The sequence below is a fragment of the Neopelma chrysocephalum genome, unplaced genomic scaffold, assembly GCF_003984885.1.
Source record: "Neopelma chrysocephalum unplaced genomic scaffold, ASM398488v2 Primary Assembly neopelma1_188, whole genome shotgun sequence".
NCBI classification, from domain to species: domain Eukaryota; kingdom Metazoa; phylum Chordata; class Aves; order Passeriformes; family Pipridae; genus Neopelma; species Neopelma chrysocephalum.
In genome coordinates, this window is record NW_020897850.1 from 191,003 (window position 1) to 216,602 (window position 25,600).

General features: G+C 43.6%; 1 protein-coding gene across 3 annotated transcripts in view; it reads right to left on the reverse strand.

The window, feature by feature from the left end:
• Window positions 1-23,495: 23,495 nt before the first annotated feature.
• Window positions 23,496-25,600, reverse strand: part of LRP6 (LDL receptor related protein 6) — a 121,623-nt gene continuing 119,518 nt past the window's right edge. For all 3 annotated transcript variants that reach the window (XM_027702484.1, XM_027702482.1, XM_027702481.1), the window contains one exon: window positions 23,496-24,026. In XM_027702484.1, coding sequence (XP_027558285.1) covers window positions 23,735-24,026 — 292 coding nt within the window. In that variant the 3' untranslated portion in view covers window positions 23,496-23,734. The remainder of the gene's footprint in view (window positions 24,027-25,600) is intronic.

Consider the following 25,600-nt stretch of genomic DNA (forward strand, 5'->3'; position numbering starts at 1 on the left):
TCATGAAGGAATAAGGACTGTTTGCAATGCCCAGTTCCTGCCCTGCCGAGCTCCTGTCAGGAGCAAGGACGCGAAGGTGTCTGTCACTCGGGTGCCAATGGTGCAGACAAAGATCCTGATGGTTTAAATCTTAAAATGCGCACCTTTTTAATGTGACTAAATTCCAGGATAATTATGTCTACCTTTCAGCTTTTCCTACTTTTCCACAGCGGCAACAGCCTTACCTCCCATCCTAAAGCATTAAGACTTGAAGTGGTGACTCCATTATTACCTTCTGTTTCAGATCATCTCTTCCTCAGGAATACGCATTGAGCCTTACCTGTTAAGCTGTGTTTGCAACAATGAAGTACCGTCCACATTATTATTCAGCCAAGAATTTAATTTTTCTAAATCGTGATTTTAAAGCCATGGTGCCTAAAGCTTGGTATGTCTTTGGACCCATTGGTACCCAGTTATGGGCTTTCCTAAGCTGAGGTCTAGACTGTATATGAGACTTCAGCAAAGATAGTATGAATTTCTGCCCATAGTGGCACATAAATAAACACTTAAGATCTGGGGATGATGAGGACACTTGCCACTCCCATGTAAATAATTCAGGGAGTTGCTGCAGGTCTGACAGAGCAACTGCACAGGCCTTGGGTGCAACTGAACTTCCAAAGGCAGTGCTTTTGCAGAAGACATTGATCTATCACCCTGCCACCTGCACAAGGCTGGCCTTTACTATGCCCTGCTGCCAGTTGCTATGAAAAACAAGGGCAATAGAGCTTATAAAACAAGATTTATGAAGAGAAAGGAATATTGTGTTGCTGTCCTGGGCTCTGTCTATGAATGAAATCAGTTTTGAAGACACTCACAGTACAGCATACATATATATATATATACTTGCAGGACTAGCATATCTTACCATTTTCTGGAGAAGTGATTATTTCTTTGTCTCTGTGCTGCTCTTTGCTGGCTTTCCAAGACACATATGAAAGAAAAGAGAAGTGATTGAATTTCCTCAGGCATCAGTGCTTCATGACACCAATATGATAATTCATTCAGCACAGGTTGATTCTACTTTGGAAATTTGCAGATTTCCTCTGCTTTCAAACATCAGATCAGCAGCCAAATGGTTAATGTTACATTTAAGCAATTGCTGGGCATCCACATTTGCTCTCATGAAGGAATACGGACTGTTTGCAATGCTCAAACCAAGTGCAGCAACAGCTACTGAGTAAGATTTTGTGTGTGTGTTTTTTTAACCGTAAGATGAATGAAGTGGTAAAATTCAAAACAAACAGAAATCATCCTGTAATAAATATAATTTAAAATGCAAAGTATTCTGCAATATAGTAATTGACTAACTTAAAGTCTTAAAACTTCTAAATAGAAATCCAACATGATTTGAGCCTCACCTCCTATTTAACCAAGGGAAATACCTGAAGTGAAGAAATCCCCGGAAGCATTTAAATACAGTCAGTCAGTGAAAGGCTATTACTGTCAAAGGTTCAACCACATGCAGGTAAACCTTTATCTTCCTTTCCCTGAAGAGAAAGTCTGAGTATATCGTACAATTGGTCAATTCTGGCCGTAAAAACAGAGGTCCATGAAACATCAAGAATCAACAGGCAACAATTTGGGTTCTTGCTTCCTTCCTCCACCACTCCAGGTTCTCCATACAATTCTTCCTTCTGTCACAAATGGGCTGAAATCAGAACATAGAGGGCACTAGGTGAAATGCTGTCATTAGAAAGCCATCGCTGTCAGTCCTGCTGGCATAGAAATGTCTATTGACAGAGCAGGAAAGCAGCACCTGGGACTGCGCTTGTGTCATAGTTATGGGAGGGTTTCTGTATTTTATTCCCTTTTTTCCAGCGTTGTTTCAGAGGACTGTGTCTTTAAGAACGAACCCACCCCCGTCCGTCTCCCCGCCCCGCTCCCCCTTCCATCCTGAGCTGGAAAGGGAAGGGAAGAAATAAGGAAAAGCTAAAGGGGGAACAGAACTTTTTCTCTTCCGTGGACCACAGGAGGCTGGTGCCTATAGAAAGCCCACGCAGCACCGTCTTTTTGCTGGGGTCTCGGCCGCTGCTCCCAGCACTCCTGGGCCCGCTGGACCCCACTACTCCCAACCAAGCCTGGATCTGCTGCCGCCGGGAGAGCCCCGGAGAGCCCGGGATAACGCTGCATCCCAGCGCCGCTGTGCTGCGGGCAGGGCGAGAGCCGGTCCTTGCCATCGCCGAGCCAGCGCTCCAGCAGAACAACGCCCGATTGGAATGAACCGGCTCTCCACATTTTGCTTTGCCTCCCCTCTTTTCCCTCGTTTTACTTTTCATTCTTTGTTCTCCCCGGGGCAGGGAAGCACATATTGACCATTGGTTTTGTCTGTATGCAAAAGGGAGTGCAAGGGCAGGGGGACCAGAAGTGATTTCTCTCTCTGTCGTTGATTTGAACCGTTCTGTTGGAATTGTTTTTGCTGCTATTTCCTTGTCAGCAAGCTGTTTTTTTTTTCACCTATACCTCCTCGCATTTTGTCTCTCTGTATTTGATGGGAATTAAAAAGGGAGGGAGTTCATTTTATTAGACTTCCAGCTCAGTATTTATTTCTTTAAACCAAGAGGCTTGCATGTGGGGAACGAGGTGTTCCTCTCTCTCCTGAGATGAAGAAATGCAATAGAAGATCTTAGTCAGGCTGCAGTGACTACAGTCCAAATGAGAGCTACTAACAAGCTGCTCCTTTTTCTCCTCTGTGATACAAGTACAAAAATAAGTCCTTTCCTAGCTCCAGATTGAGGAGGTTGATCTTTAGAAACAAAAGGCTCAGTGACTGTGGAGAAGGGGTTTTCTGGATTGTTTAACAGCGTGCAGATGTTTGAAGAGCCTATTCAGCCTTCAGCAAATAAAATGCATTTTCTTTGCAAGTGACTAAGATTTTCAGGAAAGGACAAGCAGCCTCCCATGTGTGTATGACATTCAGCACATGATAAATATAACTTAAATATAAAATGACTGGTATGAAAACTGGTAGTAGCCTGGCTTGATTAATAGTGTTGTTCTTACTGACACATTCTGGATGCATAAAAGCAATGCTTACTTAAAACCTGGATTTATTATTTTTTTTAATCTAAAGAATCCATTATAAAGCTAGTCTTAGACAGCTTTCGGAAAATCTCTTCAACATTTTCAGCATCTCTATTCAGTGAATACAATATATTACATATCTCTTTTTTTTTGATCATGTCTTAAGAAAACAAAACAATACCCCTCCAGAATTATACAATCCAACCAGAAACAGTGACACCTGGGAATCCTAAGAGCTGCCAGATATGGAAAAAAAAATTAAAATATAATATTCTTCTTACCTGTAGACACACAAATGTCTGTTTAAAAGAAATTGACAGTTACTTTGAAATTCAGATAGTTCTTACCATATCTATCAAGAGATTTAAGACTTCAGCACAGAATTGACTTAGACCTGATAGTCTACTAATTAGGACAATTAGAAAGTCTTATCCTAATAACTAATTAGGCCCCTAATTTCTGTTTGCAGTTCATTGGAACTGCCGACTGGAAGCTACTTCTGAAAGTGAGACTTGTGCCCTGAACACTTATGAATTTAAACAACCAGAATAATTAAAAAAAAAAAAACAAAACCACAAAATCCAAAACCAAACAACCTTGATCTCCAAGCATGTATCCCCCTTCACCCTGAAGATGACACGTAAGTATTTTTGTACCAAAAAAAAACCAGCAGCAAGGCACAGCAGTTTTGGGGCACAGAACAGGAATTGGGACAAATGAAAAACAGAGTTTCTATGTTGTGGGAAGCTCTTTATTTCAGTATCTTGCTTTCTCCCAATTTTGGAGGGATTGCCGAAGACAATTTTCCTTGAATAAAATATTTTGGGTCAAAGCAAAGATAAGTATTTTACCTAACTGCATTTCTTCACTGCAGTGCCCTGCACCCTGTATCTAACCAGCCCAGCCAGAGGGTAGAGGCTGTTCTCCAGGGGACCAAAACCAGGGCACAAAATGGGGACCTAAACTACAACTCCCATGAAGGAAAGCAACACCAGACAAGGCAGTTGTAATGTAATTCAATTTCAATTTCATTGCAAATATATGTCTGAACGTACTTTAGTCCAAAGAGATAAAGTGCAAGAATTTGGTCTGGGGGGAAAAAGTTTTCTTTCAGTTTTGCATTCCATTTCAAGGATTTTTTCAGGTATTCAGCAAAGCTGAAATAATATAAGTGGGAAACCCCTTGCCAATTTTACGGGGAACAAGGTACTCCAAGTGTTTTGTACCTCCATCTAATTAAATAATGTCATTAAATAACCCTCACAAAGAGCCTCAGATCTACTTTTAAAGGACAGCAAAGCAAGTTATAACTCTCAAAAAGACTTCCTTTTCCCCTCTTGAGCAACCAGAAGTTCCAAACATTGTCATTTGGAACAACATCAACTCTTCTTTGCCATCACCTACATCTTAGAGTTTCCAGCTGGAAAAATGTGTAGAGAACAACAGGAGGTACTGTACCTCAGGCCTCAGACCCACCTGCATTCCCAGGAGGTTCTGCTGTTTTCCACAGGGCTCTGCCAAGCCCAGTGATCCACCCACTTAAATTAATTTACACAATGAAGTCCCTCATAGCAGCAGGGAGTTTTGGAGATCTACAGCACTACAGAAGTGCTAAGTCTTATGAATAATGGACTAAGAAATGCCAGGGAAGTAGGGAGATTGAAAGCCCAGTGTCTCTGTCTCACAGGAAAAGACCCTTATGCACAAGGATGGTTGGTTTTAACTTAAATGGGAAAAGCAGCTTTTATTCTTGATGTTAAAAGAAAAGGTAGAAAGTCCCAAAAGGATCGCATAAAAATTCAGAAACCTTGCTTCTTCCTCAGGAAGTCAAAGATTTTATTCCACGTATTCCTTTGGGAAGTATTATCTTAATTTCGCACAAAATAATAAATTCCTAATATCTTAATTGTTGAGGCTTATAGATCTGCCATTTGTGTTATCCACCAAGGCTTTTCCCACTTGCTTGTAGCTGTGCAAAGCATGTCAGTTCAGCCCATTTTGGGGCGCTTTTTATTCTGATAGAGTGTTTTTCTCTGACTGAAAATCTTGCTAAAAAACTGCTCTTTTGGAGTAATCCTGATCAAAGAATTTATTCCATTTGACCTGTGAGGAAAACTAACCAACACAGACTGTAGCTGCAACTGCGTCAACCTCCGAGCCTCTTGATTGGTATGGTTTCATTTACTTTGTGGTTCCCAGTCCCATGCTTCCCACTCAAAGCCATTTTTGCCTTCACAACTATTAGCTGCAGTATGTCAAGTGTATAAGAACATTGTATATATTTTCTATTTGAAACTCATGGAAGTTTTCCATTCTACAAAGGCAAAAAACACCTACACATTCTTATAGAAGGGTGTGTTCATACTGCTTCAAATGCCAGCAGCGAATGAAGGGGTGAGGTACATGACAGCCAGAGAGTTTGCCTCTGCAGGCTGAGCTGTGGAAATTGCACATCCACCTCAGCTGCACATCTAAGCAAATCTTTTTATCTAGATGTGTGAAGAAAATACTTAGGAAGTTACTGAAACTCTTTCAATGTGCCTCAAGTAATTAGCCTTAAATGGAACCACAGAAGAATCATACAATGGTTTGGGTCGGAGCAGACCTTAAAGATCCTGTAGCTTGGCCCCCCTGCTGTGGACAGGTACACCTTCCACCAGATGGAGTTGTTCAGAGCCCCATACAGCCTGTTCTTGAACACTTCCAGAGGTGGTGCACCCTCAGCCTCTCTGGGCAACCTTTTGCAGTGTCTCCCCACCCTTGCTGTTAAAAATTTCTTCCTTATGTCCAATGTAAAGCTACCCTCTTTCAGTTTAAAACCACTTTCCCTTGCTCTGTACTGCAGGCTCTGGTAAACGGTTCGTCTCCATCTTTCTTCCAAGTCCTCTCTATGTACTGAAAAGCCAGAATAAGGTCTCCTAAGAGCCTTCTCTTCTCCCGGCTGAACAACTCCAGCTCTCTCAGCCTGTCTTCCCACAGGAAGTGCTCCAGCCCTCTGACCATCTCTGTGGCCCTCCTCTGGACCTGCTCCAACAGAACCGTGTTTTTCCTGTGCTGAAGGCCCCAGAGCTGGATGGAGTGCTCCAGGTGTGGTCTCACCAGAGTGAAGCAGAGGAGCAGAATCATCTCCCTCAACTCGCTGGCCCCAGCAGTGCAAAGTGCAGAAGCACGCACAAAAGGAATGTACAGTTACAGATAACACAAGCACCTGAAACAGCTCAGTAACATCAGGAAAAGATGCTTCTGTGGGTGGGCAATTTGTGGCAGTGCTTGTATGGTACAATACACACATCCACAAATGTGTACAGTGATGTTCTGGTTTGCCAAAACCACAAAACTGGGGAGGGAACCAATTCAGCCATCCGGTGAAGGATCTGTGTGCCCCTTGATTTGCGTGCAGGCCTACAGGGTTCGTGTTGGCCCTTCCCAAGCTGTATTTTCCCCCAGCCCAAGGCTTTGCCCACACCTGGAGTTGAACACAGGACACAGCTGCTCCACCACAGGATCCTAGAGTTTTCAAGGCTGTGGTCAGCTGTATCAAGGTGTTGTGCTGAAGGAGGTACACCAGTGGCCGGTTTGTACTAATACAATACCTTAAGATGAACTTTGGTTTTATTGAATATTGGGCTTTACTCTGCACAGTTGATGCCGAAGGCTACCGGTCCAATGACAATTCAAATGTGAAAATACTTTCCAGAGACAGCTGTATATGATTTTTTTAGTCTACGCCCATCTCATATTTCATCATTAATTTAGAAACTTACACATTTTGTGGTTTGGTTTTATTCTTATGGAAAATGAGGGAATTAAGAAAATCCTGCTTAGAGGGATTTTGACTCAATGACTCTTAGGGAGACACTACTTAGTATCTTATTGAGAAGACTGGAAGTAGAGAAGACAATGCTATGCTGGCTCCCAGGCTGTGCAACATGCCCTTGGCACTCAGGGCAGATCACAACCTACAGCATCCTAAATCACACTAATTTAAGGGCAGGGTAGTAGGGGACTGTAAAGAGTGTCTTTACCTTATACCACCTGAACTATGCCGAGCTGCCAGTCAGGAAAAAGACTAGAAGTGACTGTAAATAATAAGAAAACTCAAAGGACACAGATTTGTACCAAAAGAAATGCAGTCCAGAATTACTTTTCTACTGGCAGCCTCATGGCACAGCTTGAAGTTCTAGAGAGCCTGGGCACCGCCAGAGCAGGCTGCTTCATAGGGAAAAGGGAACCAGAAGCTGAAGGTGAGAGCAAGCAGTCCAAAGCAGCATCCTCATAGGCACAGGGCAGCCCCACAGTACCTGTGCAAAGCAAGCAGAGCTGGTTTGCTGATCCTAACCAAGCACAGCCAAGACTCACACAATTCCCAGAGGTGTGTGCTGTGTGGGGTCCGGGTCTGGTACAGCTGCAGAACGAAGGGTGGGGGCCTGAGCTGAGATGTAACTCCCGAGCAGAGCAGGGAGGCTCCCTGCAAAGCCTCCCACCGTGGCCCTCTCCCTGGGTCACCCAGTCACACCATGTCACAGCTGGCCCAGAGCATCAGTGCTGAACCCTGTTGAGGAGTGAGGGAAGCCAGAGTGTTGAAAGAGGACAGCAGTACCTCTGTGACCCCTTAACTCACTGTGCCCCACCATTCACTCCATTGCAATACACAGTAAGAAGAGACAACACTCTTTTGGAAAAGCTGCATCATTTGGTAACTTAAAAGTTATTTTCCATCTAAACCAAGCGAGCAAGGGGAGCAGCACTGCTCACACTTTAATGCTCAGTTTTATGTGATCTCCCTTTCCACATTTCATTTTTGGTCTGGCACAGTTATACACTCAGCCGGCTTTTGGTGCCTCAGTCTTCTCTAGAGCTCAGTCTGTGTTTCACACACACAAGCATCCACTTGGGGATCTCAGGCAGAAGAGCCAAAGCCCTTCACTCTATGTCGGTCTCACGGCTCTGCAGCGGAGCCATCACCAGCCGCGCACATCACCCCGGGTGCGGGGGGTGCCGAACGCCGCCGTTTATTGATGCAAGGGCAGCTCTCCCAAGCCGTGCAGGCGTTTCCCCCACCAGGTGTCGCTGCGGGACGCCTTTTCCCCGTCGGGAAACGCGGGGGGTTCCGCAGTGCCCCACCTTCACCTTCCCGGGGGCGGTGCTGGCCAAGGCGGCCGCCTCAGCTCTTGGCCATTTGCCGCTGCGCCGAGCATCCCGTCCCTGCGGGGAGCTGGAGCTGAGCAGTCAGAAAGCCCGTGGTACGCGTGGCAGGAGCCCTTTGTATCCAAAGACGTGCCGGTGTTTGTCAGCAGATGATGCGCGGAGGAGCCGCTGACACACCTGGGCTCGGTCCCCGCCGTGCCCAGCTCATGCAGGCACTTGCGAGCCCCCTGCACTGCCAAAAGCTGAAACCTCCCTGCTGTGCTCAGGTGTTACATGACTCTTCTATGAAGCTTGGCTGGGAACTGGAGAAGATTCATCTGCCTTCTTTGATGGGTCTTTTTGAATGATCTGGTCACGTTATCCTCTGCCATTTCAAACTTGCGAGACAAGAACTAATTAAATACTGAATGTGCTTGACAGCAGTTTCAGCTCAGAATGGACAAATGCTTAAGTTGTTTCAGGTCGGAAAAAATCAAACCCCAAGCCTTTCCATCTCTTAAAAAAAGGGTTTTTTCCTCTGATTAACTTTTTTCTCCTAGAAACAACTATTTCCTCTCAACAGAGTTCACAATCGCTTCCCACTTTTGGCTCAGTACCTATCATAAAAACCAATCCTCACAGGCACTCTGAAAGTCAGTGGAAGCAATGGTTTTAAGTCTTCTTTTTACACACTATGCAAATGAAAGTAAGTAGAAACAAAACTGAAACTACTTTATGACTGACCCAAATTCGCCCAAGGTGAGAAATGGAAAAAACCCACTTAAAGCAGCTTATCTCCATTGGAGAACTGCATGAGTCAATACCAAGTGTTTGGCTGGGTTAGCTGGTTAGTAAATGAGACAGTTAGAATAGGGCTGGAGGATTTAGGTAAGTTATATGGCAACAAGAAAGGTAAGAAACCTAGGAAGATAATATAAGGGTTTCCCAGGAAATTAAAATCCATTATACAAGCAAGAGAGAACCTAATGTGAGAAACATCATGAAGGGACTGAGAAGCAAAAGAGAAACCAAATGTGAACATCCTGTAAAGTGGGGAATTATACTGACATTATTCAGAATGTTTTCTCTTCTACCCTCTTTCAGGAAAGGATATTGAAATAAATTTTCCTTGGGAGACAAAGCAGTGGGAGGAAAATAGAGAAAAACAATGAAGCCAAAATAATTAAAGCATAATTAAAAAATACGTTGCATTGTCACTATGAGAGTTTCCCCTTTACATCCATCTTGCCTCCTCTGGGACGGTTTCCAGTTCTGTTTGTTTGAAAAAGCTACTGCCAAAGTGAAAGAAGGAATCCTGGTCCCAGTACACCTTCCTTTATACCCACATCTTCCCAGGCTGGCTGTAACATGTTTAGAAACATCTTTGTTCCTAATATTGCTCCATAATGGAGAAAGTCAGGTCCCTCCACCCAGAGATTTTAGGAACCCAGAGCTCCAGCCAAAGAAGAAGGCTGGCTGTGGCTTTTCCTGTATGCAGCCAGGGCTGATAATTTGCAAACATGGACTGCTACACTATTTCCTAAATACCACCAGGGATTTAAAAGAATCCAGGTGTTTTGATTTGATTTTAAGCTTAACATGATGGCCAGAATGGCTGTTCTCCAGGATATATTCTGAAGTGGAAAATTGCAAACTCAGGGAAGTAGTAGATTGGGTATGTCAGAGGAGGTCATTGCACCATGGGTAGTGACGCTGCCTCAATTAAATCAAATCAAATCAAATCAAATCAAAAGTCTGATTTTGCCAGTATATTTCAAAAGTTGTGCAGGGTTGTAAATATAGCTCTGGTTATAAGATCAACACAAGTGCTGAGTAGAAAATGGCGAATTTTTGCCAGTTTTGTCGGGATATAACACAGAACAACAAGGCAATCATTTCTATAGGAACAGAATAGATAAAATGGAGCAGAGCTGATGTTTGGTTTTGCTCAGTCCTCTCTCTTTCTGACTGATACTATAAAATATAAAATTTCACTTTTAAAGCTGTGGTTGTTTAGGTCTTTTGTTCCTGTTTCCATAAGGCTGCCCTTCCCTTTATTGGGCCCCAAATACCACTTCCCTCCTCCTCCCCCACGCCACTTACTACTGGAGAAAATATATTCTGCATGAAGATATGGGGTATGTTTGAAAAGGAAATGGAAATTGAAGTTTTTGCAGTCCAGGGCTTGATGAATCATTAATAACCCTTAATATGCAAGCTTTCCATCTGCTATTATTGCTCTCAGGTCAGCTGGCCCTAGGAAAGCAGGAGGGAAATAGGAAGCTTCAGTGAACAGGAACAAAAAGCCTCCTATAAGCCTACTATGTTTATGTGAACTCCAAGCCACTATTCCCTGGAAAATCAAAAGTTGGCTCTGCTTATATTTCTGTTTCTACTAGCAAAATTCCTCTCTTTGCAGGAAAGGCCTTATCCATGAAACAGCTTTGGACAAAGGTGAAGCCTCAAGTGCTTTTGTTCCTGAGAAGGTATCTCCTCCCAGTCAGAAACCCCTCTGTATCTCCCCAGCCAGTCTTCCTCTTGTTGCCTTTTTTATTCTGTTAGGATTAAACCAGCAGCTGACAAATTGGTGCATTTTGGGTGCATACGAAAGCTGGAAGGGATGTTGTTATGGAGAGTGACTGGCCCTGCCATCATTTTACATCAGTCTCTCACAAGGCATCTTTGTATTTTGTTGTGGAACCCTCTGGTGCCAATTTGGGGTGTTTCTTGTAAAAGGCTGAGAGGTTTACTGTTGGAACAAGAAGTGTCACTTGGTATTTTTCTTGTTGTATATCCACCTAGATCAGCATCACGCTATTTGTTGTATCAGCAGGTTTAAGTTTAAAATGTGCTGATTTCACTGTGTGTTAGGGTTGCAACAACAGAGTTTAGCCCTGTGCAGGTGATGCTGAGACTTACTATTTTTAAAGCGTGCTTGATGTGTCCTGCAGCTGACTTCTGGATTGTGTTAAAGGGAGCCAACCCACTGGGGCAGCCCGGACTGGCTCCCAGGACCCAGCCTAGTGTCACCCTCTGAGAGCCAGAGCTCCAAGGAGTGAGTGGGACCTGTCCCAGCTGCCCTTCCCTGGAGCAGCTAAAGCATCAGAGAAGAAGATCCCACTGTCCATGTGCACACAAGGAGCTCTGTCCCAGATTAAACCCGCAGTGTTCCTTGCTCCAGTGAGTGAGCAGGAGGCAGAAATAGTAGAAAAGGGTCTTCAGCCAAACCCGACCACTTTACTTGTCTGTTACCTACCTTTGCTTCATCTCTCAGGAAATGCTGGTAAATCCACTATTTCTCCAAAATAGCCTGATGAGAAGAAGGCATACCTTGGCAACCTAGAAGACAATCTTGGTTCTTCTCCCAGCATCACATGGTCTTCCCCTTTTTAAGCTGCTTTTCCCTCCTGCAGGTGTGCTGCTACTGCCAACACACACATTGGAGTAGACAGAGAAGCAGCAGGAGGACAGAAAGTGAATTACAGCAAGGCACTGAGGGGAACAGCTCCACTCCCCTGCATTCAGACACCGTTGTCTGAAAGTGGATTTACTGCCTATGACTTGTCTGCTGTACAGGCTCACAGCCTGTAACCAGCTCAGGGTTAAAAGTTCATGGCTGGGGCACTGCAGTGTGAGTGAAGGGTGGCTCTTTTCTCTTAGGTGAAGCCAGTGTGCTAGAACAGAAACTAACCAAGTTCATCACTAGATACTGGAGGAAGATGGGAATTTAGTTTTTAGAAGTTAAAAGCCCAAAGTGGAACTTTCTGTCTGCCGCTGCAGTGGTTCTGCTTTAAATATTAATTACATACAGCACTGCAATAGAAACTTTGGGTTATGCTTATGTTATTTTCTCTAGAGATCTGAATCCAGATTTTCTTGCGTGCCAGCTAGCTGTTCCTAGCTTTGTTGATGGGCCTACCACTTGGATAATTTCACCAGTATTACCCTCCCTGCTCCCCACAACCTGAAATGATATATCCAGGGAAGAACCAGCTAGATTGGTCCTGTTTGCTAAATAGGCATCAAGGAGCTCATAATTGCTCAAACTGAGGTCTTTGCTTGTGTCTGGTGGCAGAAATGCAGGCAAGTATGGGACTATTTTTTATAAGCAAGGCCTGAAGGAAGTCTGGTTATGCCTGTGGTGCCTAAATATTCCATGTAGGTGCCTGTAGTGAAATTAAAATTTTTTGGTTGGTCAAGGCTCTAGGACCAGTCAGAAGTAGGGGTATGAACTCTGCTGGGATACAGGGAAAGTACATGCATGCTCTGCATTTAAAGTGTGCCTGGCTTCAGCTGGCTTGGGTTTTTTTTCTTTCATCAAACTTGTATGACTTTGTGTCTTGGGAAAGGTGCCTTCCTGTGAGCACCTGGGTTACAAAGATTTTCTGTGGGGCAGGGGATTCATGAATTGCTTCAGGCATTATCATCACACCAAGCAGCAGAAAAAAGGTGAAGGTGACCTTGTGACCAACCAGCTCTGGCAAAGCCACAGAAGGTTGTTAGTAGCAGCCATGTCTTGTGCTTTGCCTTGCCAATGCCAGCATCAAAAAGCCCTGAGTGAGCACTTCAAGCTCTCCCAGGAACACCCTGGCAGATTAACCCCTCTGTCAGGTGGTGTTCTGGGGTTTTTTGGGGGGTTGGGTGTCATGTTTGCTTTCTCAGTTTTATTCTTTCAGATACATGCAGGTCACTTGGTTGCTTTTGCTCCAGAAGCGTGAGAGCAAAGGCTTGTAATGGAAAGCCGAGCTCTCCAGTGCCTCTCTTTCCAGGACCTGGAGACTAAGCAAAATTCTTCTCTGTAGATATGATGACAACAAATACACGCTGCAAAAACACACTGTATGGACAGGTGATTTCTGTGTGTTTTTACCCAAGCCAGTGCTCACACAAGGAAAGCTCAGTGCTTTCTGCAGGAGCAGGGAGTATTCACCACCACCTCCCCGTACCCCATCCCATCTCTTTTATCTGTTCTGCAGAGAGCACCCCTTCAGCCACTGCTGCCTCCTGATTTGCATCCATCTGTATAAAGGCATCCATCTGTATCCCACTTTGGGGTACTCAGGTGAGTGGGACATGATTTGTTATACTTTAACTGTGGCCAGTCCAGGGTAGCTATTGCTGTACCCTCCCAGTTCACAAAGTAACCTGAGGGTTGCTGACCACAAGAGGTCCTGTGCAGGTTGAAGTGATGGGGATCTGAGCACACACAGGGAAATCCTAAATTTAGGCAGGAGAGGACACAAGTTAAAAAAACCCCAAACATTAAAAGTTTAAACACCTGACTCCAAGCCTGAAACCAAGGCTGGATATCTAATCGACCTCACAGTATCTATTAGATCCTAGGTCCTCCTTGAAAAGGGGTTTTTGTCCATCTGGAAGGCAGAGCACACAAGCCAGAGGAAATCATGCCAGGAGGTGCTGCAACCACAGAATGGCATAAACCCATGGAAACACTCACTTGGCTCAGATCTGCTCCACTTTGCCTGGTGGTACCAACCCCTGCACCCGCTTCCTCCCCACAGGTGAAGAGCAGGTGGGGCCAGGCCAGCCCTACCTGCACAAGGAGGAACCTCCCATCAGTTAAGTGAAACTTGCCCTTAAAACTGTATGAAACTACACCCCCAGCAAGGCAGGAACTTGCATGGGCTCTGTTAAGCCTTAGCATGAAGCGATGTGTAAAAGTTATTAGCAAGGGCAGAGTTCAGGGCTGAGGTCAGCCCTCTGCTTTTAATTAAGGCAAATAGGAGTCAGGAAAGACAATATTTTGTCTACCCATTCTTGAAGGAGCAGTGCCTGTCATGTTAGATGCAGTGTCTGCATTCAATTAAAGGATGCAAATTGGCCTTTAGTGCCAGAAGAGAAACCAAAATGAGTGCCAGTTTGATGGACCAAAACTAAATGTGAGACAGGGAGAATTTATCCTCCCCACAAAAATGCTTGGAATACACACTGGAAAGAAACTTCAAGAAATCCATGGAAATGCTTTGAAGGCGAGTGACTCACAGTCACTTTGAAGGCCAAGTCTTCTTTTTACTTTCTGCTTTTGAAAAAGGTTTTAAGATTCATTGAGTGTATTTTGCTCTAAGTGTGGGGGCCTGGGCTAACTTTCCTTTCCCCTCAGCACCCCATCCTGTGCACTGTTTTGTACCCTCAGCATTGTGAAAAGCAAGGAGGCAGGTTGAGACTGCCACACCTTCTGCTGGGACAGGCCACAGGAGGGTCTCATACAAGGAACAAGGAAACCTGCAAAATGTTCCAATTCCCAGCACTAAATGGCTTGCTCATTCCACCACTGCTAGGGTTTTTCAAAAGAAAGGGTTGGAAGGTATCATGTTGTTTTATCTACAGGTAATGACTCAAGCAAAGCGAGCCGAAAACAACTATGGGAACAAATTTGGTGTTAATATTATGCATGTGACTGTGCAGTTTATTCATGAGGATTCAGTAGGGACATTATCAAGCATCTCAGCTCTATAGTAAGTTGACTAATTACCTTCTGGCCTCAGGGTCCCTCTTTCTGGCAGCCCAAGGACAGGTGAAGATTGGTGCTCTCACAGCTATTACAGAGCTGAATATTTTGCTGTAGCTGTTCCCAAGAAGGATGGGGTGTCAATGTCTTTGTGCACATTCTGGAATAAATATCTACATAAACCCAAAAATCCAGTATCTGTGGTTTTTCCTGAAAAAATTGCAATTAAAGCAGTGGGGGCATCTGTAATCACAAATAAGGTATTGAGCTCTTCTAGGTATATGAAAATATATATAATATATAAAATATATTAAACCCCCACAAAAACCCTAAAAGATACATCAGATCACTGAACCTATTCTATCTGGAAGGAGCCAATGTAGAAATCATTAACTATAAAACTAATACCACAGTTTCAATGCAGCAGTAACAGAGGGAGAGGAGCAGATTCTCACTCTTGATGCCACATGTGAACTTCAATTCCTTCTAAGGATGTTCAGATTTACAATTAGCTAAGTACCTTCAGACATAGGGGAGGGATCTTCATATTTAATACAATCTTTGCTTGCAGTGCTTTTTTCCCCCACCAACTCTTCCATGTCACAAAATAACAAGGAACAGGACTGGCCAGGGATCATTTCAAACATTAAGTGGTCTCACACAGCTATGCAACAGAGAAGACCATCTTGCCAAAAACAAAACAAAAAACCCACTGCAACTTCTTCTCTCTGAAATAATCCTTTTTGTGACTTACAGTTGGCTGCCAGTGGCACGCTGGAACCAGGAGACCAAATCCACCAAGTACCTGCTTACAGAAACAGCAGTTAATAGTGCACAATGACAAGAAAAACACCAGGTACATTGGAAAAAAATGTTGGAGAAATCCCACAGTAAATGATGGATCTGAATTGCTAAGCCCTCCCAGGTCTGCAGGTGCTTTGCCCGTTGTCTTTTACACTTATGGAAAGAGATAGGTTTTATTACCAACATAAAATTAACTCAAGGAAAAAACTGGGACATGATGATTATATCTCTTGTCTGTCTTTTTGGTCCTCATTTTGGAGTCATCTGAAGCTGAAGGATGATACAAACATTAAACAAAAAAATACCCATGTGGTAGAAGGAGCCAAGTATCCTAAAGCAGCAGCAAACCCATCTCTCCCTTTCCCATCCATTCCCACGTGCCCTGTGCTGACAGACCTGTAACTCTTCCTTACCTGGTGCCATTCACCAAATGATCCCTTGGATTCCAGCTTTATGACAAAGCCATGCTTCTGTCTAACTTTTGAATCCTGAGCACTTTTTGGCTCTTTCTGGGAGACAGAGGGGTGCCAATAAAGGAGACAGTATTGCTTCCCTGCCTTTTTCAAAATTTGAAGGAATATATGTCTTTCCTATTCCACTACTCAAGTTGCAACTCCATGGAGTGGATGTGTGGCCATCACACTGGAAGGATAGGAGAGAGAAATACATCTCAGCCTTCATTATGAGTCCTGCTGGTGGAACAACTTCTTATTAGAAGCATCTGGAAGTGGTTTTCTTCAATGAAATAATGAATCTCTAACAGCTGTGCTTCAGAACAACAGCCTACATCAAGCCATCTGCACAGCAATGCTGCAGCCACTGGGTTTCTCAAAACATTTGCAGAATGGAAAGAAGAGAGTGGCACTGAGGGAAGAATGACTGTCTATAGCAGACAGAACATGCCCCAAACTCCCAAAGTTAGGAAAAATACACCAATGGATTTGTATTTTTAAAGCATCTATTGCCTCATGAGCCATTTTAATCACAAATTCATTTACAAACTCTCCTCCTGTCCATGTAGGGGTCATTTTCTGATCGTTTCTTCCTTGGCTTTTCAGCACAGGGCATGTTGGCCTAAAATCTGAATCTTTACCAGTAGGACTCACCTGCTGCTCATTCCCCACCAGAAGTCAAATCAGCATGTCAGCATCATGTCCACAAATGGGATTTCCCAGCAAGAACAGTGGCGACCTCCATTGAGGAATGAGCCACAAAACCACATTAAAAGCCCTCAGAGGCCAAGGTCTGGTTTTCATTAGGCACTCCCTGCCCTGAGAGGCAGGGAAGGTCCAAGGCAGGAAGGAGGCCGTACACACAGGAGAATTTTGTGATGCTCACCACGAGCACGTGGGAGGAGGAAGGGCTTGTGCCACGCTGGGGTGCCTCAGATAATTCCTGATGCCATCTCCCCTTCCAGCTTGCACGCTCCCCTCTGGCTGGCCCCAAATCCTGGCAATGGGTAACTCCTGCTGTCACAAGAGTCCCTTGCTGCTGGAGATGCAGTCGGGTCAGTGCACGGGAGGGTTTGCTCCCACCAGAAAGGCCTCAACATGCAGTCATGTTTCCTGACCCTTCAAGCTACAGCGCTGGTTTCCATACTACTGCTCTTCTCTTTGAGACAGAAGTGGCTTGGCTGCCTTCTTGTGAGCCAAATCAAGGAAGTCCTGAGCAGAAAACAGTTTGTCTCACTGTGTTATCATCACGTTATTCCCTCAGCCGTGAAGCGCTGCCTTTGCCCACTTCCCTGTCTGATGGTCCCTTTGCCAGGCAAGGTGGGGGAACTCACAGCACTGGGGTTTCTCCAGCCTGACCTCTTTTGTTTCAGGGATGCTTTTCCCCCCCCCCCTTAGAGATCAAACAGAGGGAGGGGAAAGCCAAGCATAACTCCAAAGTCACAACATTAGCAATCAGCTCACACTGGGCACAGCCTCTGAAGGCCTTTTTCAGTGCTGGACCTGGTCAACTCTGCAGCCAATGGCTTTCACTTCTTTATTCCCATAATTTTTTCCCTGTGTGTCTGAGTGCAAGGGAATGCTCTCAGCTACTTCAAGATGCCCCTTCTTCCCCACTCTCATCCTGTACCAAGGGAGGGAGGGGGGAAAAAACAGGGGGGTTTATGTATCCTGTTTTCCTCTCCCTGCTAAAGTACTGAGGGTGTAGGTGGGATGGCAGGAGAAGCCTCTCTCAAATAATTTCCTCCGGTCCCTTCTTAATTGATCTTATCTGGCCCCACAGGAGTCAGGCCCTGTAATGATTCTTTCATTCCTAGCACAGACAGTGTGCAGAAAACACAGGACTTGGTGCACTGCAAATGGAGAGCCTTCCTACAGCATCAGAAAACTAAGCACATTCTGACTTTCCTGGAGAACAAAGAGACACGTGGACTTGTACCTTTAATTACCTGTCTTCCAGATGCTGAAATAAAATGAAGAGTACCTTTTCTTCTTTTTCACTCAGTTTTATTATAAAAATCAACATTTCATTTGTTACAACTCAGTTTATAGTAATAATTGGAAAGGATTTTTGTACAAGGTTTATATACACCGTATAAGTAAAGCACTTTATTTTACAAAAAAAAAAAAAAAAAAAAGTGAGTGAGTGAATAGGGCTGACCAAATGTTGGCCATTATAATATAAATACATCCTTGCAAAGCACCACCGTACCAAAGCTGATGAACAAGAGACACCAGCTGGCTTTAAGACAATGACAAACAGTGATTAAAGCTTACACAACAGAACAAACAAAGCAAACCAAAAACAAAACAAAGATTTAAAATCTAAAAGCAGCACCAGATCCTTCACTTGCAAACAAGGCTAGTTCAGCTTAAGCCTGGTGGTATCCTCTTCACAAAAAAAAACAAACAAAAAACACTTTCATTTTCCCTTGCTGACTTTTAACTGCATGGCTTAAGGCTACAGCCATTTTAATCAGGACTTCAAAGCTGCTCCTTGTTCATTTAAAAGAGGGGAAGAAGACTGCTCGCTAAGAGTTTCACCATAACAATCACCCTGCCCACTACTAAGACAATCTCTGTCCTGAATAAAGTATGGACAGTTTACTTACCCTGCCCTGCACGGTTTTGAAGTGAATCACCCAGCCCCTATAAATGCTACGCTGGCATCATTGCTGCTCTTTTTAAAGATGGAAAACAAAAAATTTTGAGTGACTGGTGTATTTTGACTTCTTTTAGAAAGAAATTGACTGTTTTGCAGCCATTTTCAAGCTATTAGTTCATTCCTAACTTATTTTCAAGGTGTATCTGTCACCTGCCAATTAAGTTAAAGGGTAGTTTCCAAGCAATAACAGCACCAAAATGCAACTAAAAAAGTCTCATTGCTAAGAAAGCAATTTCTGGATAAAAATGCTCACATTATTTTTGCACTCAACCAGTTATTTTTTTGTTGTAGACCTAAAAAATTAACTGCTACATGCACAGTACATGTTCAAAAGCAGATTCTGTCAGTAACAATATTGTGTGACAAACATGCAAAAAGGTCAGAAAAAAAAATGATTGATTACTTATTAGGAGATATTTTGAATAAGTCATCCAATTCAACAGCATGTGTGACCAGGGAGTTCTGTAGCTCAAGCAGTTCCCCTCAGAATGGTGGTAATCAATTAATATGAGATTTGCCAAGCAATAAGGAATTGGAAATAACTCAATATTCAAGACAGTGGCCTTTTCTTCATCTTAGTGTAGGTTTAACTACCTTAAAGCAAAACAAGTTAATCTGTGTTTAAGACTTGCCAATCAAGCCATTTCTAGAGAATGGGCTATAATAACTAGAGAAGCAATGCAGAACTGGAGACCAGAACACCATCAAAGCCCATTAGTGTAATAAATAGGAATAACAGGGATTTTTCCACATGTATGTTCACTTGCTGTTGAGTGAAGCACCTGCTGTGTCAAGCAGTTGGGGTGCAATTTTCTTCATAATTGCAGATTGTTTTTAATGTACCTTCACTCATCTGCAAAATGGACTCCAAAAGTGGGGGAACAGTATAAAAAAATGTGCTTCCTCTCCTGTCTGGTCTGACAGAGCATTTAGTGTTCAGGTTTAAAGTTAGCAGGTGTTCTGTGTCTGTCATACAACCTGGCCAAAAGAAGTCCAGTGTAGGGGAGACACAACCAAACAGCATTCAGCACTAGCACTCTGAAAGGCAGGGAGGCTGAATCTGCCCATGTGTGGGCACAAAAGAAAATTATTAGCTTTGGGTAAATTCAGATTATCAAGGACACGTGCACCTGCATACATACACTTGTACATGAACACTGAGAGGGAAATGTTATGGCAGTAATCTGGAATTTACAATATAGTTGTAAAGTTTCAACTCACAGCAAAATGAATCCTTTGATATCAACTGGCTCGTTTACATATTTGTCATTACTGTAACTATTTCACTTAATGTATGTGCACAGGTTACATGAACTTATACTCATGGAAGCCATTCTTTATTTCAAATGCAAATGCTTTGTGCGTGTTCCATTTATCACATCTAAGTTATTTTCAAACAAATACCTTGGTATCCAAAAGCAGAGCAGGAGAAATGAGGAGCAAGTGCTCCTTAGGAAGGTATGAAATGTTTTTCATCATGACATACCAGGTATAACTTTAAAAGGCAAGTTTAGGTCTCCTTAATGTTGCCATTTAAACATGCTAAGCTCCTGTTGAACATGCAAAGGTTATTTTTCACCAAATTATGCTGGTTTTTGTTCTGGTTTTTTTTAACTACAAAGGACTGTTCCTTTCCAGATTGGGCACACCAGTTATCTCCATCACCAGAGAGCCAGCTATGAACACTCCCCAGGTGTCTACAGGGAGGAAAAAGTGCACAGTGAGTACCTGTGTCAATGCCTTACTGTACCTGATGCTCTAAGATAAGGACATTTGTGCTTAGCTTAAAGGACAAGGAGGAATTTCCATTGACATCAGTGAGTGAGACCCCTTCTATGCTAATAACACAAACCCACTTTAGCAATCTCCTTAATGGACATGTCTGTATTATCTACAGTCCCTGCACCTCAGTCAATTTGAGAAGCAGGAGAAAACATGATCCTCACTAGGGAAGGACAGAATATGAATCATGACTGGCTCAGTGGTAAAGAGGAACAGAGAGAAAATGTTCAGTCTTAATGTTCAACCAGTCTAGGGTCTGTCCACTGGCACTGTGGCAGGTGTGTGTCCTAGTTGCATCAATGCTTTTCTGATTTGGAGATCTGCCCAAGAGGAGCTTCACAGGTCATCAACTCTTTCAAAATTTTCCTCTAGATTTACTGAGAAAATACATGTACTTGCAAAAGCAGATGACAGCTTCCCACTCAGATGAGTTCTCTGTGCTGGTCATTTTCAGTGGAAAAACAAAGCCTGTCCATTTTCCCCTTTTTCACAAGAACCTTGCAGAGGCAGATCACTCAAAATATCTGATGCACAAACTGAAATGTATGTATCAAAGACAATCAAATCCTACACTGAATTACATGTCCACCCTGCTGACTTCAGTTGGGTTGTGTGTGGACATAAACTAGCACAGAAGGCAGGCAGCATGATCCATATGCAGAAAATGTCATTCTTCTGAAGAACCTTGCTATAATTAACACACTTACAAATTTACCTGCAATAAGTTCCTTCCAAGAGGAAGCTTCAGCAAGGCAGTCCAACTGCACCAGAAAAGAGAATACCACTCCTTAAGCTCAACCATCCTGGAGTTTTTCAAACAGAAATTGGCACACTGAAAAAAGTATTTTGCAAGAAGAGATCATTGCCATTGCAGTACAAGCACTTGGACTGAGATACAACAACACAATATTCTTCTGAGTTCATTAGTGCAAGTTCCCACATATGAACCCCACGGAATGCTGCACATGGAAAAGTGTAAACAACAGAGAAATTCTAATTCTCATTGGCGTGCCAGCCTCAACCCCCCTGCCCTGACACAGTTGCCCTCCCCCCTTCATATATATGGGTTTGAGTTCCCTTTAAGCTCACAGCACTGTCCTCAACATCCATCCTGCTGGAGAACACAAGCAAGCTTCTTCACCAGCAAGGAAGAGCCAGAAGAACAGCTACCACGATTCCTAGATACCTAGAATGAAGCTGGGCAACAAAACCCTTAGTATGCCAGATTCAGAGATCAACAGCTTGGAGATCACCAAGGCTTTTTAAAGTTTCTTCAGGTATCTTGGACTACTAGGAAAGACCCTCTATTTACAGATGGAATCCCAATGACACAGTTTTCCTTGGAGCAGAAACCAAATGAGGATCCAGTACTCCAGCTGAGTGGCAGCTAGCAAGAATAACTTAGCACTGATTTTGTCAACAGCATGAATTAAAGCCCACGCCATATTTTCAGATTATTTCTCTTTTAGTTGAAACTGGCTGGGAAACAAGCAACAGAGAACAACAAAACCCAAATGGCACCTCTGGAAAGTTGAAATCCCCACAGCATGCCCAAAGGTGAGGAGGCAGAAGCTCCTCAGGACCTTCTTTTGAGAGAGGAGACTCAGAGGGCCAGTCCTTAAAGGCATCGAGCACCTTCGGTGGATTTGATGTCAACAGAAGGTGCAAATGCATAATGCCAGCTAAAATCAGGTGCACTGTGAGCTCCCATACAGCCAAAGCAGAGCACTGGAGTCCAAGAGAAGTTAATTAACATCCTAGGTTGCCCCTTAACTGATACAAATAATGTTTTCACTCGATTAAATAATCTCCCTGTCAAAATCACCACGGTGAGGCTGACGGGAGAAGGGGCTAAATATGATAATATACAAAAATAGAGATGTGAATATAAAATGGTTTTGTTAAGAACATCTTGAAATTTGACATTCACAGCGGTTAATACTAAAGTATTAAACTCACACCACACGAAAGAGGAGGTATGTCAAAATCATACTGAGAGAAACTGGCTTTACCTAACACAAAGAGAACATGAGCAGTTAATACAGCAGGGGAACCCCTTCCAATGATCAAAACATCTATTTTTTTTATGGACAGTTGGTCCACTGAAAGTTAAATGCTTCCTTAGTAGGAAAAAATAATATATATATTTATTCATATATGATTTGTATACTGTGATATCAATATACACTGAAAGTACTGCAAGGATATATTATTCATTTACAGTAAAACTAACAATCCATGGTTAAATTTATAGTTTATAAATATGCTGTCTGTATTATATGTGGTATAAAAATATTTGACATTTTGTGGGCACTAGGTCAAAATAAGGTTTTCCTTTTTAAGGGACTAAAAATCACTCAGGTATATGCATATTACCCTTGTCAATTATGTGAAAATCATACTGACCTGGTACAAAACAGAATCCTACCATGCTGGCAAAATGAAGAATGTAATGTATAGCATGATAATCACTGCATGACAAGGCTAATTAGGAGAAAAAAGAGAATTTACAGCAGCCCAGTTCTAGCAGTACTTTAAATAAGAATATCATGATTTAAAGTGACACAGGCAGGAAGAAAGGATGCAGCAGAGATAAGAAAACCTAATCGGGATTAAAAAAACGAATTCTGAAATACACCCCCAAAAAATAATTGAAAATTCCAGAAGCAAGGAGAGAGCTCTAAATGCTAAATTATCTAGTTGGTTAATTGCATTAAGGAAAATCAGAGGTGTATTCATTTTAAAAAGTGTGTGATTTTTCTGGATTCGCTGCTACAATTGCTGTATTCCTGTAGAAAACAAAGCCCTTTGTGCAAGGTTAGTATCTGTCCTGACTGCATTTTCAAGTTTATCTTTAATTGTTGGCCCTCTGTAGTTAACATAGAGGATATTTGGCTACTTCCAAGTATCTATGGTATGCTGCTCTGAGATGGACTTCTTTATTATTAATTATCTTAAACATTTTTGGTATTGACAAACCCCACATATCACCTCTGGACAAGTAACATATCCCAGTCCTTCCATTTCCTTACGTGCTCAGTCACTTCACTGGATTAAGGCATGTTTTTGTGTTCCATTTGCAAAAATAAAAACTTTTTGTACAAACGTCTGGGTTCTCTTACACAAAATTTTTTTCTTCTTATAGCACAAGCAGCAGTCGCCGTTTAAGAAAATATATAAATATCCTTTTTTTTTTTTTTAATTCTTCTGTACAAATATCTTCAGTATTTCTCCACCCCGCCTAGTTTTAACTGTACACCGTCCTACCTCTCATCCTTTTTGCCGAGAGCTCCCTCCCCCCCCTCCCCAGTAGGATAATTTTTGTATTTACACTTTCACGGCGGAGGCGGATGATGGGGCGGGGGGGGCTCCCCCTCATGAGGAGTCCGTGCAGGGGGACGGTGGCGGTGGGTAGAGGTGGTGGGAGTAGCTGCGCTCGGTGTACGGGGAGGGCGGGCAGCTCTCGTAGTTCTCCTCCGCCGACAGGTACTGGCTGCGCGGGGTGGGCGGCGGAGGGACGGGCTCGGAGTCGTAGTTCAAGTCACTGGTGTAGCCCTTGCCCGCGGCTGCCGTGACCCTGCGGCTGGGGGCGTAGTCGCTGTCGCACACGTCCGTGCTGCAGGGCGTGGTGGGAGGTGCAAAATGCCGGTAGCTGTAAGGCCTGTAGCTGCAGTGGGAAAAAACCAAAAGGGTCAGCGTGCAGAAAGACCGTGCGTTTGGGCGATGCACCCGTGAACGAGCTGGGGGGTGTCAGAGACTGATCATCATGGCCGGGCTTGGCGAACGAAGATTTGGGAAGGGCTCTACCCACGATTGCTGTGATGCCTGCTCAGCTGGTGCTTAGAAAAAAATCTAGGAGCCGTTAGTTGGGGTGAGATAAGAAAGGGTTTAATTGTGCCAAGGCAAGAGATGTTACACGACGCGCGCCGGGCTGTGCCCGAGATGTTACATTTATAACAATATCTGGCCAATCCCAAGTGTGTCCTCCCCGTGGCTTTTGCTCTGGTCCACCCCCTGGCCCACCTCCCGGAATTGGGTCTGGGGTCTTTTTGGGACCCTCTCTTCATCATCCTTCATCATCTTCGGGGTACAGAGAGCAGAGTCACCCAGTTCCTTGACTCTGTCCTGCGGTTTAGGCCAAGATACAAGTGTTCTCCAAACAAGACAGGTTTGCCTTGACAAGAGACAAAACATCTTCTACTGGATATGGGAATAGGGTTGATATGGGGAGTATGGAATGGGGTGAGAGGATTAAGGAATGTATAAACTAAGGGGTACTACGGGGAGGAGGGAGAAAGGGGTTTGTTTCTAAAATCTACTTCTATTACCTATAAAACTTGTAAGGCTTACAAAATTAGAAAAATAAAAAAAAACATTAGGGGCTTAAGGCATCAGTTGCAAGCGCGTTGGTGGCTAAAAAGGCCAATACGAGAAAGGCAAAGTCCGGTTGCAAAAGGCCCAGCAGAAAGACTCCTTAGGTGGTATATTCTGCAAAGCTCGATTCTTTCTGCGTTGCCTTTTCTCCTCAAGGGTGATCCTGCGAGCTTTCTCAAAAGCATCAGAGACTGAAACGGTTGATGATTTATGCATTCTAGGATTGCCAAGGGACTTTTGCAGGCTTCTGCAGGACTTCTGCATTATACCTGATGGCCTATCAAAGCCCATCCCCTCCCCTCTGCCAGTCTTGAAAGGTGGAAAAAACCCTTTGGCCAGGCCCCTCACGGGAACTCAGCACAGCCCCAGGAGATGATGGAGGCCCATGACGTGGCCTGTGACACTGACCATGGATATAGTAACTCATAACTTCTTTGAGTGTGGGGGCTTCCCTCCTTCACCCCCAACAGATCAAGGCCACCACTTCAACTGACAGACATGGAAGCTGCAACTACCAAGTTTCATTGCTGGACCCCGTGGGCGGTGACTATATACATCTTTCCACTCTCAGCTTTTCTTTCCCTTACTCTCCCTTACCCTTATCCTGTCTTTCCTTTCTCTCCATTATGCATTTTCCCCCCAGGGGTTATCCCTGTGATAGATGATACAGATGACAACAGCCAAAATGTTAACATACCTGTTCAAACAAAATTGTTAAAACGAACCCTACCTATATGCATTTAAAATAAACCCTACCTAGATGTTTTCAAACACCGATTATTCAGTGTCGTTTCATTCTAATCCACCCCAAGGGAATTATTGATAAGAACCTGGGTTACCCCCCCCCCTTTTTTCTGGGGTGGGTCG